The 20,483-nt window shown below is 39.0% G+C and overlaps 1 protein-coding gene across 1 annotated transcript in view; it reads right to left on the bottom strand.

Moving 5' to 3' along the window:
- Window positions 1-20,483, bottom strand: part of TCF4 (transcription factor 4) — a 416,421-nt gene that overhangs the window by 266,388 nt on the left and 129,550 nt on the right. The window contains exons 3-4 of the mRNA XM_007935518.2: window positions 8,192-8,253; window positions 4,796-4,892 (exon numbers count right to left, since the gene is read on the bottom strand). Of these exons, the coding sequence (XP_007933709.1) occupies window positions 4,796-4,892; window positions 8,192-8,253 (159 nt within the window). The remainder of the gene's footprint in view (window positions 1-4,795; window positions 4,893-8,191; window positions 8,254-20,483) is intronic.

Here is a 20,483-nt window from a genome sequence, read left to right as displayed (position 1 = left end):
AACAGCTTTCTTCAGTTCTGCCTGCAACAAACTCCATCGGATCCTGCAGTAAAATGTTCCACTGAGCTAGTTCAGAAACCAGTTACTATATGGTGGTCAATTATTTAGTGCACTGGTAAAGCTCCATTAGAATGAAACACCACAGCAAGGAAACTGAACCACTCACAATGGGACATGTGAAAACACAGCAGCTGATGTTGCATTAAGCTGCACCCAACTGTACAGAAGTATCACTTTTCACATCCTTCAGTTACCAACCCATGTATGTAATCTTGCTGGGCAACTTGCTCATTTATCCTCCAACAATCTGGTTTTCAATTAAGACTCTGGAACAATAGGAGGAAAATGCATGCTTAGATCCTTCCTCCGATTAAAGAGCTTTAGTGAGAAAATAGATCATCTACCATTGTGAAAATATTTGGACGATCACCTGCAAAAAATTAACAGTGGGCAAAGGAAAAAAATGGAATGTTAAAAAAATAATCCATACTCTTTGCATAAAGTTCTTGTCAGGATTTTCAAAATAAACTGCTGCATACAATCTCTCGAAAATACAAGAGTTAGACTCTTGCCCTCTTTGTCCCATTAGCATATTCTGAAAGCTACCCAAGGATCAACTGTAAAGGTTTAATCAAATTGTTAACAACTGCAGAGAACCAGTTTCCAACAGAGTGAGTGTACGTTATCAATAATCATAGGCAGTCACAAGGAAGAAGTGATTATTTTCTCCAGATATAAAACACGACACAGAATTTCAAGTAAGGAAAATGCAAACTGGCTTATATCTACTCAGGGAAAATGAGGAGTAACTACTCAGTCAACGGCAAGTAAGACAGTACAGGTGTTGGTCAATGCCAGCCGTCAATCTGATGACTCAGTACTTCAATCCTTCAATCTTTGAACTCCTCCAGAACTCCCTACATCAAAATAAAAAAATGAAAGCCATTCACACCTTTTTTTAAAAAAAATCAGTTTTACTGGCTGCCTCTTATTTGCCTGACGTTTTTTTTAAAAGGATCTCTACAGTCTCAACTTTCAAATTCTGTATGGCAACGATAACACCAGATTGCAATGGGAAAGGTCAGGCCACCTTATAAACCAAGCAGTGCTATGAATTCTTGCAATTGTGTGTGTGTGTGTGTGTACATGCACACAAGTATGTATGTGTGTTCTCATGTTTATTTTTCAGTTGGAGACACAAGCTATTAGTAGTGTATATTTCCAGATATGTAAGCTTATCTTCCAAGAAAATAAATTAAAGGAGCCACTACTTCTGTTACAAATTATATCCAATTCTGTATAAACATGTAATATAGTTCGGTGTCAAATACAGGCATTGTATCAGAAGAACTACATAATATTCCTGCAAAACCACTCATATGAACTCCGACAGTTCAGAGTTGTAATAAAGGGTCTATTACAATAGGACAGTTTGTGTAAGGAAATATGTTAGCAATGCCTGAATCATTTTCCCAAAATGGTATACTGAGAACAACAACAAAACATACAATAATAATTCACTCCCTCAGGAAAGCGGTTCCGTGCTTTTCTTTTCCCCCTTCCTTGAAATAAAATAAAATCTCAGTAAGTGAACAGTTTACTCAAAAAAAAAAAAAGGAAGAAGAAGAAGAAGAAGAAAATCAGGTCATGTGCAGTTAAGAACTCTTTCCTATAAAATTAGTGTCACTTATTTCTGTAGCAGACGCCTAATTCAGTCACAGGCTTGATTGATTTGACAACAGAGAATCTGGCCCAATAAAGCGGCTGATTTATTTCTGATGCTATAGCTTTTACCCTAGTATGACATCACAGCAAAAAAACTCTTTGAAATGTAAAAAATCCTTTGTAGTTCTAATGAGAACCAGTTACAGGTTATGAGAGAGTGGATACTGGTTGCTGTCTAAAACTTACAGTAAAGTCTTATACCTTCTCTGGCAGAGGGAAAACTTCCACAAACACCACGGCACAGAATAGGGATGTGGACACAGAGAACAGTGTGGATACAGCATGTATTTCATGAGTTCCAATGGGTGGCTACACAAATAGATTTTGTCTTTGACTCTGTAAATGAACATTATCCTTAATTTTTTGAAAACAACTTATCTTTTCTTTGAAAAGATGCAACCTAACACCAATGTGGCTCGTCTTAAAAATGGCTTCATTTTAAATAAGCAGCAGCTTGGGCAACATCAGTGAGAATCTTTGCTTCCTGGAACCAGCCCTAAGACACTCAAGTCAATCACAAAGGTGGCTGGGATACGAGGAATTACAGCAGTGGCAAGAGCTTTCAATGCAGAACCACCATTTTCTGAAGAATATTTTTTAAAAATGTCTTCCCTACACTAAAAATGTGAAGTATTTCAGAGTTTTTAAATGTCTCTTTCTCCTATTTTCCTCTTCTGTACATTGCATCATGCCCTCTCACTCTGAGGGCGACTTCCCTGACCCGAGTCTGACACTGCACCGTTAATGTCAGATAAACCATTTAGCCCAAGCACAATTCTTTTCTGTGCAAAAATCTGCTTGAGGTGGAAAATGTAGCAGTTTGTAAACAATAAAGAGCCGTGTTTCAGACCAGACAGCTTATCTAACAGAGAGGTCCTTTCATTGGGAACAGTGGGTGGGAGCCTCGTGGACATAGTAGCATTTCCTACCACAATGAAGGAGACTGTCTTGGCCTCCATATTTAAGAGTTTAATGGGAAGGAGGGCAGACGGGATAAAAGAGCCAGGCTGACATGCATTTTCAGCTTAAACAACAAGCAAGTGAAAGGAGTCAACTCTCATCACTCTAGACACAAGGCTCACATATATTTTAAATACACTTCAATTGAAAAAGTTCCTTGGTTTGTCAAACATTTGCCCACGAGGAAACACGAAGAACTACCAACTAATACGTGTGTATTGCTAGGCATATTCTATAATATTAATCATCAAGTTGCCCCTTAGAGTAAGAATTATTTTTTCAAATATTAACATAAACTTCTCAAAATGAGTAGCAATTTATTTATTCTGTTTTACTTACTTCAGCTCATCAGAAGACAGGGTTAGAACCTTTTAAGTTCTTCAGTATACCCTGTAGGCGCTACTTCTCAACATTACAAATTTCAAATATTTTTTTCTATTTTATGAAGTTGTGGGAGGATGGATAGAAAAGCAACAGTATTAGAATTAAAGTAATTACCATTGTCACTTAAGAATCTGAAGTTGTTCTTTAAAATCTAGGTTGACAAACATGTCTGGTTATATGTATCTGTATTGTCCTGAAAACAGAAAACTGGCTGTGCTTACTATCCTATCAACAAGTACTACAGAATTGGTGTTCTTGTTTCACTTACAACAATGAAACATAATAAGCTCTGGTGGCATGCTGGTTAATCAATTGGCTGCTTACAGAAAGGTTGTCAGTTCAAATCTATCAGCTGTTCTGCAGGAGAGAGATGTGGTGGTCTGCTTCCATAAAGATTTACAGCCTTGGGAACCCTGTAGGGCAGTTCTACTCTGCCCTATAGGGCTGCTGTGAGTCAGAATCAACTCGAAGGCAGTGGGTGGTTTAACATACAATTATGTAATTTACCATTTTAAAGTCAAAAAGAGCATAAATAAAAGAACAACCTATGGCCAAACATAACTTCGTGGTTCTTAAAATTGAGAAGACACTAAAAAGGCACAATCATGTGATGGTATCTATTAAAATGAAATTAGTAATATTTCTCTATTTTGTGTTAAACACCTGAAATTCCTTTGAATGGACTGGATGATCATTTTAAAAATAATAATAATAATAAAAGACTGAGCTACATCTTAAATAACTAGTATAACTTCTACGGTTTAAAAATCAGGGCATGCGTTAGAAATATTTGCCAATTATGCTTTCACAATGATATAATTATGGCTTCATGTTTTCCTTGGAGTCCAACAGCTTAGGCAAAGAAATTTAACTTCATTTATTGATAGATTCGTAATAGAATTTGGCAGGCTGAGAGATTTACTAATACTGTTAAACACTCACACTTAGTAGAGCGAAGATTTTCAGTCACAAAGTAACCAGCCAGCTACTGAGATCTTGTAAGTCATTAGTGAGCTACCTTTTCATTGCTTGGGTTGCTGCTGTTAAATAAATATCCCGATAGGTAGTCAGAAGTAGAACAACATGCTAAGGGCACCCAGGAAGGGTGTGCTGGAAACTTACTATCGCAACCTACATGCCATTTGCTTTCAATGAAGCAGGACAGTGGCCGCCTAGATCATTAGTGCTGAAGTTCATGCCTTGATAGATATACAACGGTATTTTACAACTTCACTTGAACACACAGCTCTGATTTAAGCACACCGTGCCTATCAATACTATTTATTTCCATAACCCCTTCTGTAAACAGAGCTAATACGATGTGTCACTGTCAACTGACAAGACTAAAATGATGTTTTTATTTTAAGCATTCACCACTATTTTAGCTTAGAAAGCTATGACTGCAATGTTGGAATTGGGATGAGTGGTTTATGTCTAAGAAAGACAAAATTTCCATGTAAGTTCGGTATCATACAAAGTACTCCACACAGCTGTAAAACTTAGTCCTGTTTTTGCTCTTACATAGCACAGTTAGCCAATATTTTTCTGCAATTTAAAAATACTATAGTGAGTGACATACAAAACAACAACAACAACATAGTGAGTGATGTGTCAAAAAAAGCCAACTTCCTAAAACCGGGAACCTCTGTCTGGGACATCTAACTTTCCTTCCATGATAAAAAATCTAATCATTCAAAGGTGCACGTTAATTTAAAATCAACCTTACTTTGTATTCTGGAATTGACAAAAGGTGGAGAGAGATTGTCATGTGACCCAAGGTCCCTGCTGGTCATGTGATCATAGGGAGTCCCATCTCCATAGTTCTGTAAATGAAATAAGAGTGAGTTTTAATTTTATGTTAATAAATCAGCACGCAAACATACTCCCACCATGACATCTCTCCCACCCAAATTTGGAGTCCATCATTCCCACACTGGAAACTCCCTATAAAGAACCCGTGTCTTCACAGGCATAGTGGGGAAGAGATTATAGAGTCTGCAAAGTTCAAATTTTCCTCAAGAATAGCAGTGAAATATTGAGAATAATAACAGTACCAACTTCATTAAGTTAGCGATATGATGAAATAATGAATACAAAACAAATGATGTATACAAACCAAAACAAAACCAAACTCACTGCCGTCGAGTTGGATCCGACTCATAGCGACCCCTCCTTGGGTTTCCAAGGCAGTGTCTCTACAGAAGTAGATTGCCCAGTCTTCCTTGTGAGCAATGGCTGGTGGATGTGAACTACCAGCCTTCTGGTTAGCAGTCAAATGCCTTAGGCATTACACTACCAGAGCACCTGATACATATAAAGTATATCACAAATATCAGAAGTTATCATTTTTTATGATCCCACTCGTATGAAACAGGCAAACGTAGAGGGACCAAATTTTATTAGTGGTTACCAGGAGTGGGAGGCAGTGAGTAAGGGAGAGTCTCGGCCTGAGGGACACTGAGTTTCTGCTAATAGTGGGGAAAGAATTTGGAAACAGACAGTGGAGATGGTAGTGCAACATGTCACTAAATTATATGTGAAGACAATACTGACCTGGCAAAAGTTTTGTCATAGATATTTTTACCAAAATGAAAAATCATTATTTTGATAAGCCAACATTATATTTTAAAAGATAAAACTAAGCTCTAAGGGAAAATTGCCCATAGGCTCTAATGAATCTCTTTGAAAGACCAAAGTAGAGTCATTAAAACAACATTTGGTTTAATGATACTAAAATTTCAATGTTTGTACAGTTACTGTTATGGGTTGCAAGAGAGTTAACTGAATTAGTCCATAAGTAATCAACACATAAGAATGTTATGAATATTATACCATAGCTACAAAGAGCATCAAAAATTTGTTATAAATTGGTATTTTTGAATTTGGACAAAGTATGGCACACAAAAAAGTTTTAAAGCAGACATTAATTTTTGACAGAAATTTTTCATTATTACGATTATCTCATTGCATTAAAGGGAATTCAAAGTTAGAGCAATGCTTTTATGTTGCCTAGCCATTTAGTTTGAATGCAGGAATCTGGTAACACATAGGAAAGATTTAAAATCACTTATGTTATACAGTTCAAATTTCAGTCCGCTAAGGTGTATAATGTGACCTCCCGTCCAAAAAAAAAAAAAAGTCATTCTGCTCAGCTGTTTGCAGTGCTCATAACATCCAAGTCAAACCTGCTCAGAGGTGTTAGTTGGCATGGTAGCCAAGGGGTAAATCTACTCACACACAAAAAAGATGGATGTTGTATAAGCAATGAAAATGCACGTCACGTCATTAGAGATAACTGGACACTTAAGGACAAACAACTGCATTTTCCCCAAACAACCCCAATCTTTCCTCATTTATAAAAACTAACATGAGTGAGAACATAATCTAATTCTGCCAAAATGCTGACCCACAAATGTGCCACATTTTAAACACACATCTCTGTGTTTTGCATCAGTCATTCTATATCAGGCATTGCCTAATGTTAATCACTATTTATTAAGTGTCCTCACTCAAGACACTGTACTACAAGTGTAAGGTCCCTTACATGATTTAATCCTCTGCACAATGCTACAAAGTAGATGATACACCATGTTACAAATGAGGCAAGAGAGACTTAGCAAGGCTGTCCTTGTACCGATCTGCCACAAACAATCTCTCCCAAACAAGTCCCTGGATTTAGAAAACACAATTTACAATTTATCAATTCAAAATGATTCACCAACATGTTCCGTGAGAAAAAGGAATAGTTCATTAAAACTACATTAAAAATCCAGGATGATGCTACATGGACTATGTTCTAAGGAGCAGAATTAAAACTACTATGACCTTATTGGACTAAGCAATCATAAGAAATTAAGGAAATCTGAATGAACTAACGTTAAAGAGAAGTTCTGTCATCTCCTACACTTGCTGTCAAGAGGAATGGATTTATTTCTGCAAGTGCAGACTGTAACATGAGGAGGAGGAAAGATTTCCTCAACCCATCCATATAATGCATTAGAATGTCAAACTCGACAGCTGGCGCAAGGACTCACCAACGTTGTTGGTGAGCTTAGAGATCCTGCTGTATGCTGCAGCCTAGAGTGAGGATCGCAAAAGGACAAGTGGAAACGGATGAGCACGGCTTGCTGAATGCTCTCCTTTTGACAGCCTGATTACTTTTCCTGCCTCTTATGTCAAAAGAAAGACCCCTCCCCACCACAAATTAACGTGGATCCTTAGAGTTAAATGTTATCATCTCTACAGAGTGATTCATCTCGATAGCGGCAGTCTATTTTTAATGTGGAGCATTAGATATGTCTCATAAAAGCTGATACGAATTTTAGAGGGTCTAGAAATGACTCCATTAAAGACAAGTTATATATAAAATGATACATATTTAAGTAGGAAGGGACACAGACAAAGGGTCCTCAGTTCTACTTCTCTGTTTTACAAATTGAGAAAATGAGGACCAAAGAAGTGAAGTGACATGCCAAGGTCAGGTTACCAAAACTCACATTGCCTACTTCTCCCCCTCACCTCAAACTCCCACGGTTTTCTCATTACACCCAAACTAAGAACTAAGACATGGAGGAAAACCATGAGAAAGAGTCATAAAACTTTGAGACCAAATACATGGCTAAACCCAACTGGTGGCCAAAGGCCCTAGTGGGGGAAGAGTAGCATATTTATAAAACGACATCAATTCAAAGATCATGATATAGAGTATATGGTAGAATAGACTCTCATACTATGCTTTAAAATTCTGCAACACTCAAGATTCCACCAATGTATTATGGGGATATTAAGATTTTTTAAAAGTCCTATCATGTCATCTACAAGAAAAAGCTTTCCATGAAACTGGATCAATAACTGGCAAAGGAAAAGCCAAATATTTAATGACGGATCTTTACTCCTGGTTAGCAGAAGCGGAACAGGTGTCAAATTCACTAACAGCATCAAGTAAGAAAATGAAAAAAAAAAAAGATTACAGAGACAACCTGGCTCTCATTTAACCTTAGCATGCATCTATTTCTGTACCACTGGGTTGTGTGTGTGTGTGCACGCACACGCATGTGTGTTCAGTCTGTCAATTTACATATGTGGGCTGTCTGGTTAAAAGAAAAAGATTAGATGTACTTACCCTGGATGGGCTTGGATGTCCTCCATTCCCCCAGGACCCTGAGCTACTTCTGTCTTCTACATCTGGGGACAAGAGAAAAGTTCTTTAGGCTTTCTCGCAAGAATTCTTTCTTTTTGTATATGCACTTTTAAATTAATGTTTCAAATTAATCTCCTGTTGCCTTTAATTAAGAATCAGGCACAAGGCTACTACGATGATAGTGGCTTCTGACCCATCCACTTAAATTAACTCATTTAAATTCACAACAGAAATGAACTGGACCCTCAGGAACCAGAGGTATGAACATAAAATTTACTTCTGTCCTTCAGTGTTTCTTTCATAGCCTCCATTTTTATAGACATGAAACTGCACTTAAGAGTTTTATTAAAAATCTTTTGGGCAAAGTAAGTTTTAAAATATAGCAACATAATCTTAATTTTTTAAAAAAGGTAAGTTAAGGTAAATACACAGACTAACACTGGAAGCCTCTTTGCCATAAAGTTCTTAGATACTTTTTGTTTTCTGGCCAAGGCTTATCACACCACACAACAGACATGCAACAGAAAATATGAGGCAAAAAAAAAATTTAATAGTCTATTGCCATCAGAAGGGTATTAGGATTTTTAGGGGTTGTACCATCTAAAGTGGGAGCTCTGGTAGCATAGTGCCTAAGGCACCTGACTGCTAACCAGAAGGCTGGCGGTTCAAACCCACCAGCCACTCCTCAGAAGGAAGATGGGGCAATCTACTTCCATAGTGATACTGCCTCGGAAACCCAAGGAGGAGTCTCTATGAGTCAGGTCCGACTTGACAGCACATAACAACAACAACAACCATCTAAAGTACATGTTCTGCATATTTGTATAAATTTGTGTTACATATGTATTTATGTACACATACATATGTAACACATATATACACATATATCCATATTTTTAATTCTTTTATAAATGTTTTCAAAGCAAGATATACCACTTGGCCGACAACCCCAAATCTGGACTTTGAGGTAGGGAAATAAAAAGTTCTTAAGTTATAAAGCTGTGTTTTACTTGGGTAGTGACAGACCCACATACTGGAAAGCTGAGATTCTTTTCTGTACCAGCCAAGTTCCAATGCTGATGGCATTCCTAAAAGCTCAGTAAGGGCTTCAAGTAGCAAATTTAAGGATGGAAAACAGAACAGCTAAACTGCCATACTAATTGCTTAAAGCAGAGAAGTGTTTCAAAGATCAGTCACTCTCTATTTAGGGATGGCGCTGAGATTTCTGATGAAAGGCCCTTTGTAAGTAGGAAACTTTCCCTGTTCTATTATGTTGATCACGGTTGATAACAGACGGCCATCACAAACTTCCTCTGACAGAACTGTAGGAGGAGGTGTGAAGCGTTGGTTCAGGAGACATAATCCCATTTATTGTGTTTCCTAACATTTCAGTGATACTGTTTATTCTCTCAATGCACTACTGTCATTCTTTTTATTACTGCTATTTTATTATCAGCAGAAGTAATCATCATAGTATAATTAATTGATTTATTTTGGGGCACAGTGGAGTACATGGTGTTTTAGAGTATCTTAGGAGACAGAATAGTAATAACAATAAAAATCAACTCTTACCATTATACCTGAATTTTTTTTGGAGGGCGTGGTATTTTAACAAATACTACTTTGGTTCCTTTTACTTGGTGCTTCAGAAGATAATCCAACCGCAAACAGATGTCCCCTGGGGACAGTTACAATCAATACACTGTGAGCTTTGAGTGATGTCAAGAAAGTTCCGGGGAGTACATCAAGCCTGGAGAGATGGTGAGACTCTTTTCCAAGCTCTTCTCTTAAACAACCCAATAGCCCAGCCTGGCTTGTGTACGCTGAGCTGAAGACACTTAGAAATTACCTTCTAATGAGCTGTGTAGCCTACATGGCTCTCCTTATTCTTAACCAAAAGTCAACTATTTCAATAAAAAAGTTAAAGTATAAGTAAGAAAATCTCCCAACTACTCCAAGTTTTCAGAAGTCAGACGCATCTTGACTTCCTTTTCACATGAAATCAGTCAGCTTCAATTAATTAATTTGACAGGTTTCTCCTTATGATATTCAGTCAAGAAGCCATGAAGGAACAGATCTGAATGCTGAGTTATCATAAAACCAAAAAACCACACCCACTGCCATCGAGTCGGTTCCCACTCACAGCGAGCCCCCACTGAGTTTCCGAGGCGATAAATCTTTACGGTAGACTGCCCAGTCTTGCTTCTGCAGAGTGGCTGGTAGGTTTGAACCACCAACCTTCTGGTTAACAGTCAGATGCCTTAGGCACTGTGCTACTAAGAGCCCCTTAAGTTATCATAAGACTTATTATTATCTGGATCCATTTTACCTTTTCAATTTTAAGAAGATTTTAAACATGAAAAGTAAGCACAGACAAGGAGTAAGGGCCAGAGGTTCTCAACTAGGAAGGATTATGTCCTGAGGGGACATTTCGCAATCTCTAATGACATTTTTGGAAGTGCTGTACATGGGGTCACTGTGATCCATAAGGTTTTCAGTGGCCAATTTTTTTCAGGAGTGGATGGCCCTGTCCTTCTTTCCAGTCTGTCTTAGTCTGGCAACTCTGCTGAAGCCTGTTCACCATGGGTGACCCTGGTTGATCTGAAATACCGGTGGTACAGGCTCTAGCCTCACAGCAACATGCAAGCCACAACAGTATGACAAACTTACTGCTGATGGACCAATAAACATGACGATAAATTGCGAAAAGACTGGTATTGTCAGAGACGTCATATCACTTAGCTCCACAATCAACACCCATGGAAGCAGCAGTCAAGAAATCAGATGGATCTGCTGCAAAAGACCTCTTTAAAGTGTTAAAAAGCAAAGATGTCACTCTGAAGACTAAGGTCACACCTAACCCAAGCCATGGTATTTTCAATCGCCCAATCTGCATGTGAAAGCTGAACAATGAGTAAGGAAAACCAAAGAAGAGTTTATGCCTTCAAACTGTGATGTTGGCAAAAAATATTGAAAATATTATGGATACATCTGTCCTGGAAGAAGTACAGCCAGAATGCTTCTTAGAAGTGAGAATGACTAGACTTCATCTCACCTACTTTGGTCACGTCAGAAGGGACCGGTCCCTGGAGAAAGGTATCATGCTTGGTAAAGTAGAGGGGCAGCAAAAAAGGGGCAGACCCTCAACAAGATGGACCGACAAGTGGCTACAAGAATGGGCTCAAGAAGAGCAATAACTGTGAAGATGGTGCAGGACCTGCCAGTGTTTCTCCTTCTACTGTACACAGGGTTGCTATGAGTCGGAGCCTACTCAATGGCGCCTAACAACAACACACACAGGGTTGCCTAAACTGGCATCAACTCAAGGGCAAATGGATTGTTCTTTTTTGTTTGTTTGTTGTTTTTTGGTAATCGGCATCAAGTGGGTAGCAGACAGGGATGCTGCTAAAACTGCCCACAATGCAAATAAACAGTTCCACAATAAAGATTAATCCAACCCTAGATGCCAATTGTGCAGAGGTTGAAAAACCCTGTTCTAGAGAGAAAACTGTACTAAAGATCAGAAAGGAAAAACCGATGTGGCAAAAAAACGTACTGGAATTTGATTTATAATTTAGCAAGAACTCTTAAGTAAATACAATGTCTTACACGTTTTTAACCCAGACTTGAGCTGGAATGTTTCAAGAGAACTTCATAAGCATTAGGAGCTCTGGTGGCATAGTGCCTAAGGCATTTGACTGCTAACCAGAAGGCTGGCAGTTCAAACCTACCAGCCACTCCTCAGAAGGAAGGTTGGGCAATCTACTTATGTAGTGATACTGCCTCGGAAACCCAAGGAGGAGTCGCTATGAGTCAGATTCGACTCTACGGCAGTGGGGTTTTTTTTCATATGCGTCTTCTGTCCACAGAGTACAGAAAAAAGGATGGTCAGCTAGGCAGCCTGCTAATTAGCACACAGATAAAACACATCAAAACTTGAGTATTCCCAACTGGGCAATTTCAAAAGGGAGCAATCCACTAATTAAAAATGCTAGAAGTCTAGCTTTTTCAACACAGGTTAAATACTGGCTGGGCTCCTTCACAAACAGACTCCCAACCAATGGGCTCTGACTGCTCTTTTCCCAACCCCTCCCTCTTCCATCTTTCTCATTTCCTGACCACACGCTGCTGCACCTTCCTTTCTGCCTCCTCCCTTTTACTGCTCTCTCTGTAACAGGCTTCTCTTCCCCTTGGCCTCCAGCTAGATCCAGAGCATGAGGACAAATTGCTAGCACTCCCAAACCCAACAGAACAATCTTACGAGTTCTAATTATATTTTATTTTTAAAAACATATATGGGCCAGGTGGCTTGGGCTCAACTAATAAGGAATTATGGAGCAAAATTACAGTGAAGGCTGAACCCAGAGAGGAAGAAAAGACATTTTTTCCCTGGGACATTTGCCAACCTAAAACATTTAATAGCATCTTGAGTCAAAGAGAACGTAAGTGAAAACTCAGGATCCATTCAAAATGGACAGCTAGGACAGCTGCCTCAGTACTCAGTAGAGCTGGGGACATCCCTGTGAATGGCAACCCCAAATGTCTTTGCTCAAATACGCAAACCAAATTTCCATTATCTGGGGCTACCCCCTAAAAAAAAAACCCTTAAATTCAGATGATTGGTTCTAGATTAGTTGAGCCCAAGCCACCTGGCCCATGCAACCACAAATGCTGTCTGAAAGAAGGTATCTTCACCTTATTATTGACGCAAAAATATTTCAAAGACAGTGAGTATCACACAGTCAGAAATACCGAACCACACAAGAAAAGAAAGCCCCATGAGCAAGAAACAACAAACAACCTTCAAAGACTTCATACATTAAAATCATCAGACACAGATAATAAAACAACTATGTTCACTATATTTAAAGAAATAAAAGGCAAGACTGGAAAGCATCTACAAGGAACTGGAAACCAGAGTGCAAGATCCAGTAGATCTGATAAAGAATCAAATAAAACTTCTAAACATGGAAATTACAATAACCAAAATTAAGATGAAAGGTCGGGCAACACTGGCAATTTTTGAACTCTTCTCCCAAGCCCTGATGGCGCACAGAGGTGTTTTCAGGAACTGTCTGGAAGTGTAGATAGTTCAACTTTTATTTTTTATTTATATTGCAGAATAAGGGATTGGTGGTCACCTGAATAGAAAGCTATAATGCTAAATAAATACATAAAAAGTAAGGAATACACTTGGTCTGTTAAGAAGGAAACAAAGAGACTAGTGTGAATGAATCAGAAAGTTCATAAAGTGTAGTGGGAAACAAACTTGGGGTCTTAAATACCAAACTACAGGTTTAGATTTCATTCAGAAAGCAGTGGGAAGCCATGGGTGGTTGGTTTCTGAGCAGGAGCTTGACATGATCCAACAAGTGCCACAGAAAATCAAACCGTTAACTCTGAGAAGGCTTCCTGGGAGGCAGGAGAGAGAGCTCGGAGACAGTGGAAAATATTTACAAATGATAGTGCCCACACTATGGTGATAGCCATTTTAATAAAGATGAATATGAAACAAAACCAGGTTCACTCCGTCTCAAATAGGCAGTGGTAATGCTGAGCAGCTAGTTAGAGGCCGGAAGCTGAGAAGGTTAGGACTGGAAACAAAGGTTTAGGAAAAACTTACTCAGGGTTGATAATTAGTGTCATGTGACAGTTATACAAGAGGGGCAGGGCCAGATGAGAAGCAAAGAAGGTAACTTATCTTATTTAGAGAAAGGGGGGCAAGAATAAATGATTGTACCCAGAAAGTCTGGGCACAGAATTCTCAGGAGACATTTGCCCCAAAGGTACAGAAAACTCAAAGAGTCCATAGGTGCAGCAAAACCATTGCAGGAGTTTTGACTTGGAGATGAGGCCAGCCGCAACTTTTGGAGTTGGAAAGAAACTCAGACACTGTCTGACTGACCTTGGGAATTTTGCAAATTACCAATAGGGGCCAAGATATTAGTGTTCATGCCCAAGGACATCTGTTATCTGTAAAGACAAAGAGATCCAGAACCTTGAGCTCCTTCCATTCTAGTGTTATTTAAAGGTCAAAAGATTAACTTAGTGTTTACAGTTCTCACCTAAGAACCAAATGACCTGGTTCTTTCTATGGCTCCAATATTATTAACTGTGTACTCTAGGCAAGCAATTTAACTTCTGTGCCTCAGTTTTCCCCTCTGTGAAAGGAGATAATAATATTTCCAACTTTAAGGGGTTGTTGTTAAGGTAGAGAGTTTAATACATGCTAAACACTATGGGGAGTACCTGGCTCAGAATGAATACCCAATAAAAGGTCTAATTTCCCAATACCCTCTAATAACTAGAGTAGTCAAAACACATAAAATATGTGAACTTATGAGTTATTTGGGAAAATTTGAGTCTCATATTCTTATGACCACCACTTTTGCTGAACAGTTCCGAGACTGTATTCTCCTTAATCTTGGAAAGAGCCAATGTATTTAGAAGCAAAGCTCAACTTCTCCATAACCTTTATTGCAGAATTCACACGGTAAGAATTCAGTGAGCATTAGGTTTGTTCAGTGACTTAGTTCACCTTTAGGATACTCTCTATCTCACCATTTCAACATCTCTCTATAAATGTCCATTATAAAATGATATGCTCTCAAAGTTTTGTATGCTGACGCAAGGCACAAGCTAATGACATAGACTAAATATTATGTCAGTTTAACTTACATTTTGAGTAAATATGAGAGTTACCTGACTCTCTTGATTTCAGGTAATCAGAGTTGTACAGGGAACCTTTCCATACTTAGAAACCAGATCCTACCTATACGCAGGGCCCTAGAGTTCCATGAAGTCAAAGGAACAAACCAAGGAAGTATTTTGCATTTCTCTAAGAGTCTACAAATTCTTCCTCTTGAAGAAATATATTCATTTCCTGATGAAAGCTCTACACATTAAGGATGCATTTGGAGATGAAGGTTGTTCCATTCTTCCTGGAATGACAATCATTCTGAAACATGTTGAAGTCCACACAGCCTCAAACCCTTCCCCGTGCAACAACAGACACTCCTCACTATCGTCCACACCATTACGGAGACTCACAGACTGCGTGCATCTGTGGCTCCTACTAATTTCCTAGTCCAGGAAGAACCCTTGGCTGAGCCCTCCACACAAACTGAGATGGCATATGCTCTCCGTCAGTGCCAGATGAATTTAGAGTTCAAAATATTTCATCAGCAAAGAGCGTGCTAAGGATGTGCACATTTTCATTAGCACCCAGTATAATAAGGGCTCTAAGTAGAGTAATTTGGAGTCAAATCTGAGTACTCCCACCGTTGGGAAAGTTGAGGAGCTTCGAATATTGATAGACGACGTCCACAAAACCACGATCGATCGCGTCTTTCTGTTCACGTGAGAAACAAGATACACTGCCTGAGGAAGGACTTGGACACTGATGAGACAACTTCCAGCACCTCCCAAATTGGACTGAGTGAAGGCTGGGGGCTGTGGTAGTATTTTCCCTACAAAATCGAAGGCACTTCAAATTAACAGAATGAAGCCCTGGCCATCACTGCATCCACTATGGTATTCGCAAAGCGAGGTGATTTCCTCATCAAATAAATACGAAAACTAAAGGTCAAGTATGAGGTGATGTTAGGTTTCTCACATACACCGATTTTATTAGTAAAGAAAAAATATAAATATACTGTTGTTGTTGTTGTTATGTGCCGTCGAGTCGGACCTGACTCATAGCGACCCATCCTTGGGTTGCCGAGGCAGTATCACTACAGAAGTAGATTGCCCAGCCTATAGTGGCTAAGACACTTGCCTGCTAACCAGACGGCTGGCGGTTCAAACCCACCAGCCACTCCTCGGAAGAAAGGTTGGGCAATCCTACTTCCGTAGTGATACTGCCTCGGAAACCCAAGGAGGGGTCGCTATGAGTCGGGGCCTACTCAACGGCACACAACAACAACAACAACATACTAGTGGGAGAGTAAAGTAGGCAGAAAATGTTCAAAATGCAGGGTTTAAGTATTATTGCAGGATTTTAGCCTTTATTAAAGTCCAAGTAAAATTTTCTTTTTTATGTTCTTTAAAACACTGTTTAAAACAATATTGTATGCCTTAAGTTCAAAATAAACAATTTTCCAAAAATGAACACTAAATAATCTTAAACCAAAACCAAACTCACTGCCATCAAGTCATCACGACTCATAGTGACCCCCATTGGGTTTCCGAGGCGACAAATCTTCACGGAAGTAGATCACCCCATCTTCTTTCCGCAGAGCAGCTGCTGAGTTTAAACGGCTGACCTTCTGATTAGCAGTGAAATGCCTTATTCACTACATCACCAGAGCTCCTTAAAATGTGAAGTTAAGTAGATTTATCAGTACTATAAAAGAGGAAGGGGGGCTCTGGTAGCATAGTGCCTAAGGCACTTAACTGCTAACCAGAAGGCTGGCAGTTCAAACCCACCAGCCACTCCTCAAAAGGAAGATGGGGCAATCTACTTCCGTAGTGATATCGCCTCGGAAACCCAAGGAGGGGTCGCTATGAGTCGGGTCCAACTCAAGGACACATAACAACACATAACATAAAAGAGGAAAAGCATTTTCATACAATATGAAATTGAGGTAATATTAAAAGTAACAAGAGGAAATGTGTAACTGTTATGTTACAAACGTGCCCCTGGTATTCCTTATGCTGAAACTCAGAAATCTTCTTGACAACTTGAAGTAAGGGGCCAGCTGTTAGGGAACTGAACAAAAGTAACCCTGCAGGCTTCATATCAATCCATGTACTTTGGAGGGTCAATGATAACCTAATACTCTACCTTGATTCAATGAGCTGGAAATACAGAGCAATATTTAGAAACGTCCCATTTCAAACTGTGGGAACTGTCCGGTCAGGCCTTCGACTTGAAGAGAAGTTACTCTTTTCAAGATCCCATTTTTCTAAGCAAGAGCCCAGAAAGAAAAAGAGCCATGAGTAACTGAGGCAAGAGTACAATGAGGTAAACTGTGTATGCCTTTCTCTTTTTAAAAGGTGAGGAATCTTATGGCACTTTAAAAAATCAGTCTTACTAAGATGATGTTCTTGGCGAGTAAATTTATCTCAAATCAAGTAAGACTAACAATTGGAAGAAAAATGCCATCTCTGAAGATGTACTATATGATTCCATCATATAGCACATAGGTTTATATAACGGAGCGCTGGTGGCACAGTGCCTAAGGCATTTGACTGCTAACCAGAAGGTGGGCGGTTCAAACCCACCAGATGCTCCGTGGAAGGAAGATGAGGCAATCTACTTCATAAAGAGTTACCGCCTCAGAAACCCAATGGGGGCCGCTATGAGTAGGAATCGACTCCATGACAGTGGGTTTGGTGTTTGGTGATATGACTCCATTGTTACACAAATCAGCTTCAAAGTACTTTCATTAAAAATTAAAATAATTTGAGGAGGTTTTTAATTCACTTTTTGGTTCTTCTTAAAGATGTATTTACAAATATACATCACAAATCGTGAGACATAAAAGTAGGTATTTTAGAAAACAGCAATGCTGCTACAAGGGAAAAAAAGTAAGAATATGTTTCATTTCTTAATACAAGTCTGATAACTTGTCCATGTAATTATACATGAATTTTTGAAGTCATACATGTAATCTTCATGTGGCAAAATTCATAGCATTGTAATAACTTAAGAAATACAAATTGATATTTAAGATGCCTATTTGATAAATAATTTACTAAGTGTATTCCTATAGGGAAAATAAAGACCCAAGATGAAACATGTAATAGTTTTATCTTTCCTTCTTTTTTTTCCCTCTACCCCTCTTCTCCCCGGGGTGCCATGTGTAAATCGCAGGGAAGAGGCAGGCTGGCTTAATTGAAATATTTGTAGGCTGTAATTGCTTTGCGTAACCACAATGGTCCACTTCTCCCAAACGGCATGCATTCCTCTTGCTGTTTTCTTCTATTACCTTTTGTATGTGAACAAAGTCTATTTCTCCCGATTCTTCTATTCTCTCCTCATACCCCCTATTCCAGAGGCTTGGACAATCCTGCTGAAGCCAACCGTTTTATGTTCAAAAGTCTTCCCTAAAACACAGCTTTCCAGTACTTCCACCACTTTTGTTGAAATTGTCACTGCCATAACCTGATCTTAATTTTGGCCTTTCCACATCCCAGCCCTTCCACCTGTGTTTCACGCTGCAGCCTATGACCTGGCAATACAAGCCATCAATCTGCCAGGTTATCTTCAGGGGTCATGTCTTCGTTTTAGACCAATTCTCTGCATTTGGGCTCAAATGTGCAAACCACACTATATTACTCTGCAAACCATCAATGAGAGGGCTTAATTAAGTAACACTGACAGATAAATCCATTTCTTTCACAGTAATCAAATCAAAGCAGGTTGACATAACACAGGAACTTAATACAGTTATTCCCCTGTAATTGGAAAAAGGCCCTTTACTTCTCATTAAAACAATCTTCTGGGTATTGGCAAAATAAGAAGGCTTAGAGCTTTACCACTGCCCTATAAAAGTCTCAAGACACAGACCCCTTAAGCAAACAAGCCAGATTATCTAATTCCTTGATCACAGCAGAACATGTAGTTCCGACTGTTTTAGGCTACTAATTCTTTATCACTGGTACAATTAAAAAGAGGTAAATCAGTCTAAAATGCATGTAAATTCATATAAAGCGCATAAACCGTTTACAGTTTTATAAATCTACCTCTGCATGCATTTGAAGAAAAGCAGTTCATTAAAAAACAAATTTGAAATATTTTATAAAAGTGAAATTGTAATCACTTGGATCACGTGAATGAATGTCTCTTTATTTTACTAAATAAAGACACATTTTGCCTAAATTTACAGTCCAATACTCAAGAATACAGAGCTGATGTAATTACTCAGAATTGTAAGAGTGTGAACTGCGGTTAAATGTTTAATTTTTGTGGTATGAGAAGACCAGTGAGACACCTGGTTACCTGTGGGCAGCCCTGACTAGGCTATCACCCACAAAGTATACAGCAATATTACACTGTGCTCATATCTTCAAACTAAAAAAAAAAAAAAAACCCTCAATTTTCACCTTTTTACTCCAGTTTTGAGTGAGTTTCTGCCATTTATCTATTGACATGGGACCAACCTCAAATGAGCCTAGCAATTCTTTCTAAAAGGATAACATGTAATCTAGGCCAGGGATTCCCAAGCATGTCTGACCAGCAAAACCCCTGAGGAACACACATGCACACACATAAAACAGGAGCCCTGGTCCCACCAAAGAACCAGTCAAGAAAAGACCTTCAAGGGTTGGAATCAAGGAAAAACATGGTTTTATATTCTTCCTATATTTCTCCTGCTTTTTTGCTTTTACTTTTTTTCCATTACAGCACAGTTAAAATCATTGTTTCTGAGCCATTTGGGAGCAGAGTGCATCTATTCTATCCCTTTACCCCTTAACACTTCTGCGTGCAGACTTCAAAAGAGCAGGAACAGTACAGTTATCAAAATCAGGACTTCACCATGGATGCACCTTTCTAACCCACAGTCCACATCCCAGTGTGTCATGTTCCCCTTTGGTAGTGGACTCAGCCCAGGTCAAGCACAACATTTGCTTCTCACATTTCTCTCATGCATTTTAATAGGGACTAGCTCCTCAGTCTTCCTACTCCTTTTGTGACATGGACATTTTTAAAGAATACTGGCCAGTTATTTTATATATGTTTCTCATTGTAGACTTTTCTAATGCTTCGATATCATTAAATCAGGTGATGCATCAATGGCTGTTGTTATGTGCCGCCGAGTCAGCCCCAACTCATAGCGACCCCTCTTTGGATTTCCCAGGCAGTATCACTACGGAAGAAGTAGACTGCCCAACCTTCCCTCCGAGGAGTGGCTGGTGGGTTTGAACCACCAGCCTTCTGCAAAAGTGAGCTGGTTCTTGCTCACAAAAAAAAAAAAAAAAAATTCACTGCCATCGAGTCAGATCCCAGGATGTTGCATAAAGAGACATATAGATATAGGGTGGCATGTTGGTCAGCCCTTTCTTTGTTATGTTATTTTCAGCATCTGGTCAGGGTGTTATGTGAATTCTCCATTGTATAATTACAGTTTTTCCCCCATGCAAACTATTAAACTAATTTTTAACTGAATGCTTATAGGGGGAGGGGGGATGTGTGTGTGTGTGTATGTGTGTTTAAGTTAAAATGTGAACAGACAAAACTGGAGATCCATTTGCAGAAAAATGAAACAAGATCTGTACCTCACACCACACACAAAAACAAACTCCAGATGGATCAAAGACTTAAATGTGA

Source organism: Orycteropus afer, unplaced genomic scaffold (assembly GCF_000298275.1).
Source record: "Orycteropus afer afer isolate SDZICR_OR568_19922 unplaced genomic scaffold, OryAfe1.0 scaffold00029, whole genome shotgun sequence".
Taxonomy (NCBI): Eukaryota; Metazoa; Chordata; class Mammalia; order Tubulidentata; family Orycteropodidae; genus Orycteropus; species Orycteropus afer.
Note: the sequence above shows the minus strand (reverse complement) of the source record. Positions and strands in the feature narration are given on the sequence as shown.